Source organism: Enoplosus armatus, chromosome 6 (assembly GCF_043641665.1).
Source record: "Enoplosus armatus isolate fEnoArm2 chromosome 6, fEnoArm2.hap1, whole genome shotgun sequence".
Classification (NCBI taxonomy): domain Eukaryota; kingdom Metazoa; phylum Chordata; class Actinopteri; order Centrarchiformes; family Enoplosidae; genus Enoplosus; species Enoplosus armatus.
The window spans coordinates 8,982,018-8,995,694 of NC_092185.1; the positions used below are offsets into that span (position 1 = coordinate 8,982,018).

Here is a 13,677-nt window from a genome sequence, read left to right on the forward strand (position 1 = left end):
TGCATAAACCCACCTAAAGTCTGCTAATGTCAGCTAACATAAGCCACCATTAGCTACTGGTCACACCAGACCAAGTAAGGCTGTAGCACCACACTCCTGAGTGTATTGATTTGAGCAGCAATGCATTTTATTGCAAATTAATTAAACTTTTAATTTGTTTGAAGAAGAAAAAGTCACATCACTTTAATTGAGCATTTACTCATTGCAGTGTTGCTTCTTTTACTTCAAGTAAACTATTAACACCTTTATGTGATGTTACAAGCTACCCCTTATGTATGGAAGTGCTTGTTTACTATAATTATAATGTTGATATGTGTTTGTGTTTATCTTCTTAGATTGGCGTCACAGGGTGCTCAAAGTATATTGCGCTCTCCCGGGCAGGGCCAAAGCCTAGGTATTAGAGGTCAGGCCTGGGGCTGCGTCTCCCTGTCAGACGTCCTCCTCTTGGTGGAGGTGAAATATGATGTGGTGACCCACTTGCTTTACACAGAAATGCTCCAGGAGCACTACAGTAAGGAAACGTTTCTCTGAACTGTTGTCACAATATAACAGAGAGCAATCTCTAAGTACAACTTACTCGGCATCATAGAGCCTGGAACAGATGCTTCACATTTTTTTGGGGTGGGGGGGGTGATTCCACAGCTCTCAGTATATGGGAGACTCTGCTGCCATGGCAACAACACAAGGAAGAGGAGGGGCTGGAGGATCTTGCAGAGGAGGCTTTGGAGTCAGGTGACATGCTTCGTTTGGCTGAGCTGCCAGGAGCATTCAGGATATACAGGTAACACACATGCACCAAGGTTATTATTGTAAATGTAAGATGATATGAAAACTAAATATACTGAAACGTTAAATTGAAAACAACAATATTTCTTGGTTTCGAAAACAAACTAAAGAGAAGTAAAGATACAGTGTGTACTGAGAGCAGTAATGTCTGTTACCTTCAGTCATGAATAAAAACACAGAAAGTGTACGTGATCAAAATTCAAGTAAACATTACAAACCACCTGCCATTTTCCCTTAATGGGTGGTAAAACATGGGCCTGCCTGGGAGCATCTTTTAGAAGCCATCCTGAGTCCAGGGAAGAGTCGTGGTCTGCCGTCTCGCTCCTGTGTGAGTTACACACATTTCGTCAACAAGAAAAGGACACACTAACAGTCCTGGGTGAGAGGTAAATACTTCTGAAACACATCAGGTGCAGATGACACACATTTTAACCTGTTGGGAGTAAAAGCCAAAATGAAGTCAGATGAGTTGTCAATCCCACATATATCCACATGCTTGACTTTAGAATAATCTTGTAATAATCTTATTTACTTACTGCATGATCTTGCTCACCTTGTACCCAAAGCAGGTTAACGCTAATGCAAGGAATTGTTTGCAAATACATTTTTATTCCAGATTTGATACACATGGACTCTAACCAGGTCTGGAATTAGTTGATTTATTAATCTTTTGCCTTCCAGGCTGGACAGGGAGAGCCTGAGACTGTTGTGTCTATTCATCAGTTTGGCAACTCTCAGAGCTCAGAGAGAAAAAATGTCCTACAGCGCTCTACTGGCAGCTCGTCAGTCCTGGGAGACATGGTGAGCCAACAAACACCAACAGTGAAAATAACTGCAAATGTACTCACTATCATGAGGTCTTTGGACACTCAGTTTCAGCTGTCTGTCTCTCGTGTATCTGTTCAGGCCACATGTTAAGAGTCCATGCAGAGCCGAGCAGGCTGCCCTGTGGCTACATGGTGAAGAGGGAGAGCAACAGAAAGACTTGATCTCAGGATCACCACAGCAGGTACTGTAAATCTGCTGACAGGCCACTGACTCTGAGACATAGGCAGTGCATCATGTCTTAACATTATTCTTGAATTATGTTGTTTTGTGGAGTAAGATTGTTTTGGAATAATGGCTAAAAGGAAAACACTACAGTACTTTTATCAGGAGCAGAACAAAAACTTTGGCCCCATCACAGCAGGCAGTGCTGCAGTTGCTGGTGCTGACTCAGGAGCAGGAGAGGAAGCACCTGGTCAAGTCGGTACACGGGATCTCCCTGGAGGATTTGCAAGAGCCAGGTTGCACAGTCCCTACAAAAGAGGGTAAATCAATATCTTCTTCTTTTTCTGCTGCATGTTTGTCAGAATTGGTTTTCTTTTGTATTCTCATTTCTGTGCTCCATCTTTCTGGTTTCCTGTTTCCTATGTAGATAGTCATAAGCAAGCTGCTTTAAGAAATGGCTATATAAAAAGGCTGAGACAAATCCAGGCTAGCCTGCACCCTCAGCCACAACTCCAGACCCAGCCCCAAATGCAGGCCCACATGAGCAGTAAACCGGCGATGTCGTCCCAACATCAGCTGGAGGATTGTTCCCTGCTCCTCTTGACCTGTCTGATGGAGCTCCAGGAGGCCCAAGCTTCTGCACTACTGCCAGCACTGATGGACAAGGTGAGTCAAGACAACCACAGCATCCAATCCGCTGTAACGCATGCTCTTTTAACAAAGCACAGCCTGTTAAAATAATGATGTGTCTGTTAAGAGTGCACAGGGTGTCCAAGCTCTGCAAGATGAGTATGAATCTGAACTTCAAGCACAGCGCTACAGCAACTCACTCCAACTCCTGGTCTCAGACGACCCTCTTACTTCAGGCTCTATACTCACCTCAAAATTAACCGAAAATAGCAGAAAAGAGCAAATCACAGTTCAGTCCTGCTGCAGTGGACCTGTCGAAGTTCAAAACAGTAGTGGAGGGCCAGCTGAAGCTCAGAGGGCCGATTCAATCAGAGGGGCCAGCAGAGAACTGAATGAGGTGCAAGCTGCAGATGGGAGTGAAGAACACGACGTCTGTACAGGTAGTGCAAACACAGGCAGACATAGATTACCATACATTCACAGCTGCAATTACAATACTTTGCATTCTCCCAGGTTGCGGAGTGGCCATGGAGGACCTGCCCTACTTGGAGATCTTGTGTGTATCAGATGCATCAAGTAATACTCATGAGAGTCTTGCTGCAGAAGGAGGAGCCCAGGAAGAAGAAGACGGTGGTGAAACAAAGAGCCCGCAGAGCTATGAGAAACAGGGCTCACTGATCACCCTTGCTTGGAGCAAACCACCAGAGGATGACACTGACTATAAGGCAGAGGCTGCAGGACAGAGCCAGGATGTTGGGAGCAGTTTGAAGACCCAAGTCCAGTCAAGAGACATCAGCAGCGCAGCTGAACAGTGTGAGGACACTTGTGGTGATAGAGAAGATCTATTCCAGTCTGGTACCACAGGTCATCCTGACGCACAGTCTGAAGCAGACCAGCAGAGCAACACAGTACAACAGGTACTCTGTACACAAGTGTAAAGCACACCATAAAACATTGTATTACTATCTCATGCATCTGATTTTTTGCCCTTTTATATTCTCATTAGTTGACCTTAGAGAAGAGCGCAATAGCTGATCAACCAGAGAAGGGAGAAGTTGTATCCCACAGTGACCTGCAAACACAGACCCTGCAGGCTGCACAACCACATCTCTTGGTTGACCCTCCTGAGATTCAGCGGCACGCTGGTGACCTCTGCTCTGGACTGACCAATGAGCATGTGGAGGCAGAAGTGGCTGAGGTGGAAATGTGTCCCACTGCAACAGAGTCAGAGCTGTGGGACCTGAGAGGGCCTGACCCTGCTCACGCTGAGGACCAGAAATATAAATCGCAAGCCACAGTAAGTCCACCGTTACATATTTGTGCAACCAGTGCTCATAATTCGAGCATTTTCACATTATTCACTCATTTAAATGCTGTTTCCTGTTGTAAAGGTTGACTGTAAGGTTGACTGTAGCCCTGCAGAGAGGGAATCCACACTGATGGAGAGAGAGCGAGCCACAGAGCCGGTCTCAGCAGTGGAGAGAGAACGGACAATGCGCAACCTGGTGGACATGCAAAGAAAGGTGGAACAGAGGCAGCAGAGAGATAGAGAGAGACAACTTCTGAGGGTGAGAGAGAGTAGGGATTTCTGGCACAACTTCAACTACTAGAGAAAAGTGGATAGAGGGCCACTGAAAGAGTGTTCAGATCAGCGTATGTGAGAGGCAGAGGTGACATGTCACTCTGACACTGTTTGTCTTTCAGGTCCAGGAGCGTCTGTCGATAATCCAGAACAGGCAGGCAGAGGAAGATCTGCTAGGCCTGAAACACACAGACAGACTGAGGCACCTCACACAAGATCTACCACCTGTAAAATACTGTAGATTGAGCAAATCAGTCAGCATATTTCTATCTATCTAAGTTTTATATTATCGCTATAACTATTGTGTTTTAGGAGGATAAGAACCAGCAGAAGACCGTTGTCAGAGAGAGACTGGAGCAGCTGAGAAGAGAGCGCTCCTACGTCATGCAGTCCAAACGAGACAGGTAAGAAATCACTAAATTAATGTTAACCTCCATCTAATTCCTTTGGGTTTCTGGTCTATTCTATTTATATTTGATTTAATTTTATCGCAAATATTTTATTCTGGCTTGTCTTGCTTGTTTTTGAATGTCATTGTAATGCAACACACTTTGAATTGCCTGCTTGGAATGTGCTACTGAATATAAATAAAGCTGCCTTGCCTTTTTTTTTTATCCTTCAGAAATACTGCAGGGTTTAAGGAACTCCTGGGTCCAGTAGCTCTCCACAGCAGAGAAACAGATGATGGAGCAGACTGAGAAACTACAGCTGCTTAAATTCATGTCGTTAAAAGAGGGATTTTAACTTAATCCCATATTCGATATATGATTCTATTATGCCACATTGTTCCTCGTATAATATTCTGATGTGTTCATGCATATGAAATAAAACAGATCTCAAACATATAGTGACTGTTTATTATACAGTTTAATTATCATTTTGACAAACATAAGCATCAACAGTAATGTCATTTATCAATGACCCCCCCTCAGTTGTGTACACCTATTATCCCCCTGTGGTCTAAAGTACATACACAACGAGTCACAGAGGTGCATGTTAACAGTCTACAGAGGTTCTATCAACTCACCTTCATGTGAACATAACATTTATATTGGCACTGTCGGCCATTACTCACTTGTGTAAGAAATAATGTGACTAGAGGGACGCTGCTGTAGACTTTGAATGCACCTATGGACTGGGGCTGTATTTATTTACAGGTAAATGGGAATGGGAATATTGTAACATGTCAAAGGATGTAAGTTTGGCTAACAACTCTACGATGGGGAGATATGTATAATACAGAGGGTCGGTCAGTGGTTTTCCTGCAAGAGAGGAGGATCTCTTGGTCCTGGTGGGTAGGGGGAAAATGTCTACATGGGAGAGATTCTCAGCAAATAAACATTCTGTTTTTTTCCTCTTTAATAGACCCCTATATAGTGTCCACTCACACTGCAGTCAAACACAAAGCAGGAATACCTATCACCCTAACAAGCCAGAACATTCCACAGCAGCTCACACACACTGAGCCACTGCATTACACACATACAGTACATACAAAGTACACAAGTGTGTCCTCAAATCAAAAGAAGAGTACACAACTTAGGTTCAAGATCCATGGTCTCGAACACACTACCATTCAAACCAACAAAGACAGAAAGCTTAAATTCCAAACTAATAAAACATGGTGCCTGACAGGTGTTATACTCAGGGCTTTAATATTCTAGCAATGTGACAGCTGGGGACTAAACACAACCAGTCCTGTTTTCAAAATATGACAGTTGACCGTAGAGGATGAGGTGGGTTAAACGTGCGGTTCTCAGCAGGCTGTGCCGAGGACACACTTTTAGGGCTGTAATCAGGTCAGCTCTTATGATAGCAGGGCACTTTGATAGCAGTGACACGTTGAAATTTAAACAGGTGTGGTGTCAGATTTCTCTATAGTGTCCGGACCCTGGATCTATATGTGTAAGATCTTCAGCAAGAAAGCAGCATGCGCTTGTGTGTGATAGACTAAACTACACCTTATACAAGATAGTCAACAATATTTGCATTTTATACACTAGACTGGTGTTTCCCACAGTGAAAGGTAAAAGCCTGGGATGAAAACAGGGAGGTCCGAGTCAAGTTCAGTCAGTGAACCACTGAGACTGAGACCACCTTCTTGCTGGAGGCTTTGATGAGCACTACTGTCCATAAACACAAAATGGTCATCACACATCCAGCATATCTCTGACTTATGGGCACCATGGAACTGAGGAGGGTGGATATACGTGTATATGTACTTGTGTATATCTCTTTTTCATGGGAATCATGAAAGGAGAGAAATGTGCGTGTATGTGCATCAAGTCTTGAGTGGTGTTAGCAATGGGAATCGAGGGATGTTCATGTATTTATGCATTTATGTGTGTGCATGTCTTTATGTATGAGTCTTTCTATTGGTGTGCGCACTGCACCCCTGGGCCATGGTGACCCCCTTCCTCATCAGAACTATCATTGTAGGCCTCTCTCCTGGCTCCACCTCCTGACCCTTGACTCTTGTCAAATTCTGTCAGGTCAACTTCCTCTGCATCTGCTGCGATAACAGGATTCTCAGCACGAGCAGGCAGCAAGCACTCAAGTTCCTGAAAGAAATTCATTATTTGGATTTTTTTAATTGATCATGACAGCACAATCATTCAAGCTTACTGGACTTAAAATTGTGCAAATCAGGATGTTTAACGACTGCAACTCACGTTCAGTTTTTCGGGGCTAATCCAGTTGTTCTCAGGGAACTGGACGTCAAACTTGATGTAAAGGTCTCCCTTCTCAAATGGGTTTCTGTACTGAGGCATCCCCTCCCCCTTCACCATTCGAATACATCCTGCCACAGAATTGTCAGGCAATTTGAACTACGCTTTACATTTGTACACCACTTCACATATTATTATGAGCTACAATACCAATTTAAAATCCTATTATTTGGGATTTGTTTTATATTCACACAATAAATGAGAAAATTAGAATTACATTCCACTTTCTCAAGTTTTAACTGTCATCAAAATGTTTGTGTATGCCTAAGATCTGAGGTAAAAAAAAGGACATTTGTACACAAACCATATTGACTTTACACCTTTACCAGGTCAGATTTTTTATAAACAAAAAGATGGCTTGTTGCAAAAATGGCTGGTAGAGAAAGTAAACCAAGCTGCTAAATCAAATATTTACGAGCAATTTGGCTCATGGTTGATGTTTATTTCTCACTCTGCTTAGTTCTGCAACCAGCATTTTTGCTGTTATTCCATGTATAAGTGGCCTGCACTCCATTAGTGTCAGTGTGGATTGCTTTTCCAAAATGTCTTTTTTTTTTAACACTTTTAATCCGTTGTCCCAAAAATAAAGGTTTGCACCACCAGCTGCAGTAAACAGTAAATGTAAGAGTCATCATCTTTTGCGCAGTAAAAAAAAGCAGGAATGTCACGAAACAAATATAATCAATTAATGTGGTATGCAGATATGTTTACCTGGCTCAATGACCTTGCCAGGTGGGTATTTGACAAGCAACTGACGTCCATCAAGGTGTGTGACAGTCAACTGGAAGCCACACAGAGCTTCAACCAGGCCGATACGTTGGACCATGTGAAGGTCACTGCCATCACGGCGGAATTCCTGATTTAGATTGAAATCCCAAATGTGTTGTTTGTTTTTATAATATGATTATCAAAAATGTAGAAATATCCCCTAAATAACAACAATTATCTTCTTAGCCATGATAATAAAGTCAACAGGCTAAACAATCAATATCAGAAGCCAATTGTTTTTTTTTTTACCTCATGTTCTTTCTCCTGCAGCACCAGGACTATATCTCCTGGTTCAACACCTGGTGCTTGGTCAGCTTCCCCAGAGAATGTGATCTTCTGTCCATGTCTCATGCCTTTGTCCACATGCACCTCCAGAAGCTTAGTCTCCTTACACACCTTATGACCCTCACACTTTCTGCAGCGGTCCTTCTCATTTATCACTTCACCTGCGCAAGCACACATACAGAGATTGGACAATTTCAAAATGCTGTTGTGCTCGTTATTATACTTCATCCATGTCTTTTAAAAGTACAATCAGTGTGTGGGTGTTAATGGACAATATTACCCTCTCCATTGCAGTCTGTGCAGACTGACTGCATCTGTTGGACCATCCCAGGGGCCAGCTGTCTAATCATGATTCTCATACCTCGTCCTCTGCATGCCACACACTTCTGCACTGCTCCTGCCTTACCCCCCTGACTAAAAGGCAAACGGTAAAATATCAGCATTGTTAACAGAAATGTCTATCTCTCAAAATTATTGCAATTACATACCATCTTCTGTCAGGGCTTTGAAACTATAGATCATTATGCAGTTTTTTTTCGATAATAAGAATTAAACATCCAAAGCAAACTCACCCATTACAGGCACCACAAAGGACATTCTTACTGAGCTGCAGTTTGGTGGTTTTGCCATTGTAGAGGTCTTCAAGAGAAACTCTGTGAAAAAAAGAGTTTACATTACACATTATATTTTAACCACCCACTGAAGCACCCAGACTGCATTAAAGTAGCATACTTACTTCAGAGGGTGTACCATATCATCTCCTCTCCTCTTGCCTCCATTGCGTCCTCTGCCCTGTCCCCCCATGAACCCAAACAGTCCTCCGCCAAAAATGTGAGAGAAGATATCGTCCATGCCAGGCCCTCCGCCTCCTCCCTCCCGTAGCCCCTGTTCTCCATAGCGATCATAAAGCTCCTTCTTTTCTGGGTTTGTCAGTACCTCATACGCAAAACTGATCTCTTTAAACTGGAAAATGAAGAAAAGAAAAATCAGACAGCTTGACACAGTGTAAGATACAAACGATTCAGTACATCACAGCAAAAAGGGCCAAGGAGTTTTGTGTCTGATGAGCCCCTCTTACGAAGTAAAAAGAAATTAAAAAGACAATCTATTCTCTCTTGTCATGTTCTTGCAGAATCAGAGGAGTAAAGTCATAGAGCAGTACAAATCAAAAACTGATACACATTTCTCTAGGGAAAAGCTGTTTCATGTTGTGTACTCTGATCTGTAACTTGTGTTAACCCTCAAAGAGTTGGGCTGTGTGACTATGACAAACTAAGTTGACATCATTTCTTGGTCCCAATTGTTGAGCAATTGAGCTGCTCCTGTTAGCGCTGTTACTATCTAAGGTGTTGCTGTTGTTACCATGACATGCTTTGGTGCATCATACCTTGTCTCCAGCATCAGGGTTCTTGTCAGGATGGTACTCTTTGGCCAATTTGCGGTAGGCCTGTAATAAATCAAATAAAAACGTGAATAAAGCTGTGAGCACCCTGAGCTCAGGTGCCAATGGTGTTAAATAGCTCTGCTAGCAATCACTAACTAAGTGTATTAACTGGCCGAACTAGCCAAGGGATTGACTTATGGGCCTGCTGTCAAAAACATCAGGACACCAGCAAGAGCATAGCTGCCTTTGACATCTCAGACACTCAAAACACTCGAGTGTGAAGACGACGTCAACAAAACTACACCCGAAAATCTGCATCTTTTGAGTTTGTATCTAACATAAAATTAAAAGCATTTCATTTTGGCAAACAGGTTTTGTAAGTGAATCGCACTGTCGATAGTCGCCATCATCTAGCATGGATGACAGGCGATTGTCTCGCAATAGTTTAAATCAGACTAAATATATCGAGTGGTTTAAGTTACAGAATATAGGACGAATATCCAAACGGTCACGAACAGTAAAATGTCTCACGTGATGTTTAGCAAGGGCTGAAGGTTTGTGGACAATAAACAATTCGTTGCTGCCTGATGTTTGGATGGAGTCTGGAGTACAGAGCGACGTGCATGTTGGCTAACTACGTCGAGTATATAGTAGCTACATGGTTGACATTAACGTTAGCTAACGTTAGTAACCACCACACAAGTTCATCTATAAACGTTAACTCAAGACTAATTTCATGGCAAGTTTAGCGTTACCAAATGTTACATCACACAAGCGAATTTCTTTTTGTGATATTTTACCTAGCTGAGCTGTTTAGCTAACGTTAATTGCTTCGTTACCGCTCGACTTGGCGTAGGGTATTTGCTGGAATGTAGCTATAATCTAACGTTAGTAGCCGGCAAGCTATCACACTCGTGGTCACCAGTGTATTTCTTGTTTTTCGGCAGGCTAGCTATATCCTAATGATTTAAGTAGAAACGATGAAAATTATATTGGTATCATTGGTATTTCACAAACACCCATGAGTAGCTTTAATTATCTTCACAAACGTCGTGCCACGAAGTACTGAACTGTTAACTTGGTAGCTTAGCTTGTTGGCTAGGCTAGCAACCTCGCAAACTGCTGCTGAGCATCTCTAGCTAGCGTTCAGTAAACTAGCTCACGTTTATTAGCTTGTTTCTAGGCCACATCTCACTGCTGACCTCTCTTCCTTTTTTAATTCTGTTCTTATTCTAACAAATTTCCTTTTCGTGTCAGAGGGTACGTACCTTTTTTAGTTCATTTTCAGAGGCAGATGGTGAAACTCCGAGGATGTCATATAGCTTAGTATCCACAACGTTCGCCATGATGCTAGCCGGCTACACAGAAAGACCTTCTGCGGAGGTTCAGCTGAACGAGGAACCGACGCAAGATTCACCGGCTGGGACTGTCCAGGGTTGCCAGATACTACGACAGACACAAACACCCACTCGGAAACAGATGCCAAAAAACAGCAACCATGTTATTCACACACTTAACAGTTAGGGGGCTTTTGTTTTTACGTTGAATGCATCCTTATCTTCTTAAATATTGAACAAAATGGGACGTTATACATAATGTTTCCAATTCGGAACGTTTTATTATTACTGATATTAATCTGGTGGGTTAAAAAGCCCGCAAGCGTTAAAGTGCATTCATGAGGTTGAAAAGGCTATAAATTTACTTTTAGACTTGCCAATCAGTGCCATAAAACACTTGCTACAAACATGTATTCAATTTTATTTTTGAAAATTGTATTTATATCTAGATAACGTGAGATAGTGTGTGGGAGGGAGTTAGGGGCCGTCTTTAAAGTAGGCTACACTACTCTGAAGGAAGACCAGCATTTATCTGAGGTAGGTAGATCTGAAAGGCCAATCCATAGGGAGCACTGAAATAAGGTCTACAATGTGTCTTGGGACATTTTCGGCATCACTGGAAATTTTCCCTCAGAAAATGGTGGCCTAATTTTGGTTATATCTAGTGCCAGTCATACTCTTAGCTGCATCATAACCATAAAGCCCCTGTTTTCTGCTCATTACTCAACAGCTTTAAGCTTTGCTATTTCAATTTTTAACAAAGTCAAACAAAATCATTGGCTATAGCAACTTAACTCTGAGGTGACTAGGAGTCACTACTTGTTATTAAAAATACTTACATCTGTCAAACAAAGTCTAATGTCTCCTGTTGGCAACTTTGAGATTGTTCAAATATTACCTTTGCTTAAGGATTAACAATTTCTGCAGAAATTGGAGGGCTAAAGAAATACATAATCCTACAGCAGTGGTGGAAAGTACCTTCCTTTACTCAAGTACTGTTGTTAAGTATAATTTTGAGGCACTTGTACTTTACTTGAGTATTTCCATTTTATGCAACTTTATAATTCTACTCCACAACATTTCAGCTAGAAATATTGCACTTTTTACCCAAATACATATATTTCACAGCTATAATTAGTGGTTACTTTTCAGATTAAGATTTCACATACCAAACATAATCAATCTATAAAATATTATGCATTATTTTAGATTAAACTACCCCAAAATATATAAAACAATTACAATTAGATCCACTTCAATAAACAACAATATTAAACTTCTGCTTACATGTTAATGTATCAATAATAATGATCCAATATTATAATAAGATAACTCTCACAGGGGCCATTCTGCATCATGTGAACTTCTACTTTTGATACTTTAAGTGCAGCTTGTTGCCAAACTTTTGTTTCAGTGCATGACTTTTACTTGTGGTGGAGTATTTCTACATTGTGGAACTTCTTTGACTTGAGTGAATGATCTGAATACTTCTTCCACCACTGGCCTACAGAGACTCCATAGGCTCTGCTTTGGTTTTTGCCTGGCTGGCATCTTATTTTTCAGCAATTGTGTCTGGTGATATAGCTCCACAGTGCAGCTGCAGACCTGTAACCTGACACAATCGCAAAGTCCTGTTCAGGAGCACCAAGGTAACAAAGGGGGACCAGAGTTGGTACAGCAGGTTTTGGATACGTTTTTTTAATCATCCTTTTTCTGGGGTTCATTTAAAGCTTGTTTCAGTGGCATATTTGTCTTGTTATTTATCTGCCTTACGCTTTTGTTCATGTTGCAACCTATTCAACAATCAGATCGGTCCCTGGGCTTTTCGGCAAAAATCAGAAGAAAGACAACGACAGTCCCTAAACACTTGTCGCACCAGAGGCCAAAGCAATTTCTTGTAATAGTGAAATAATTTGTTTTATATAAATTTTGTATCTTATTGCATCTTCTTTACCACAATTTGATGATTGTGATGATGATGATGATGATGATTCTGAATATCACATTATACTGCAGTACTTGATGCTGTAACTGTCACACAGCTCCTGACAGCAGTTTTTCAGGGTGACAGCAAATACACATCGAGTCGGTCTCATGTTTATACAATTGATGGACAGCTGAACTTTTGATTACGTTTTAGGTATCCGCCATTTTGATTTCCAAATCTGACAGATTTTTTGTTGCCTGCCTGCTGAAGTATAATTTGGACAGTGTCAACACCGCCGCTCGGCAGGCCAACCGCCGTGTAACGGCACTGTAAATGACATTGCAACCGGGAAAGGGTAGTATCTTCAAGCTAGCAACGCAGTCGTGAATAGCCAGCTATGGGCCTCCGGGTGACCTGACAGCCAAAGTCGCCGAGTTGCCGTTCAGCTTGCAGATGACGACTGATAAAATGATGGATAAAAGGTAACAGTCGCTTGTCTTTTGGAATAAAACATATGTAACATAACGTAAAAACCTGTGCGAGCTGCCTCTCTGTCGGAGGACGGTAACGCTAGCTCTGAATCAGGAGGACATCGTCCCACCTAGCCACGCAGCCGTGATAAACAACTGACCAATGTTAGCCTTTGATCTAACGGCTAAACATCGTTATACCGTATTGAAATAGTTTGGTAACGTTAGCAACATGATTGAGACATTGCTAGCGGGCTGGTTTACAATCTGCATGCAAGGCAAGTGAATGGCACCGTCCTTAAGCACTGGAAACGTACTGACAGAGGTTGGTAAGAGGAGATAAGCTAACTTACGTGAAGTTACGATAACTGTCTAATTTACCTTGATTCGCGTTGATATGACTGTTACCCTGTTATAACTAATATCCGTTAATAGCTCATTGTAACCGTTAACGTTACCAGCTGATGCTTAGGACGCAAGAAAGGCCTGTCTTAAAGCTGACCGTGGTTGTGCTGTTGTTTGACATTTAAAATCCATACCTAGCTAACTTATGGGGAAAGGATGAATTCCTGGAGTTCATAGTCTGAGCTCTAAAACACCTGTTTGTTTAGCCTCAACATGTTTATTGAAGGGATGGGCACACCAGGGCAGCATACTCGGAGATGGTTAATGTTATGCAATACATTTTAATGGGGATTAGAAATTAGCAAATTATGATCAAGCCTGATTTTACGCTGTAAAACGATATAAATTACCCACGTGTGCTAGTGTGTGACTGCTGATTTTGCA

General features: G+C 41.9%; 1 protein-coding gene across 1 annotated transcript; it reads right to left on the reverse strand.

Moving 5' to 3' along the window:
* Positions 1-4,836: 4,836 nt before the first annotated feature.
* Positions 4,837-10,500, reverse strand: dnaja2b (DnaJ heat shock protein family (Hsp40) member A2b). Its single transcript, XM_070907514.1, has 9 exons — positions 10,423-10,500; positions 9,158-9,217; positions 8,507-8,733; positions 8,343-8,423; positions 8,051-8,184; positions 7,735-7,931; positions 7,429-7,573; positions 6,661-6,788; positions 4,837-6,549 (listed from the first exon to the last, which is right to left on the reverse strand). The coding sequence occupies exons 1-9, from the start codon at positions 10,498-10,500 to the stop codon at positions 6,361-6,363; spliced, it is 1,239 nt and encodes a 412-aa protein (XP_070763615.1). The 3' UTR covers positions 4,837-6,360.
* Between the last annotated feature and the right edge of the window lie 3,177 nt (positions 10,501-13,677).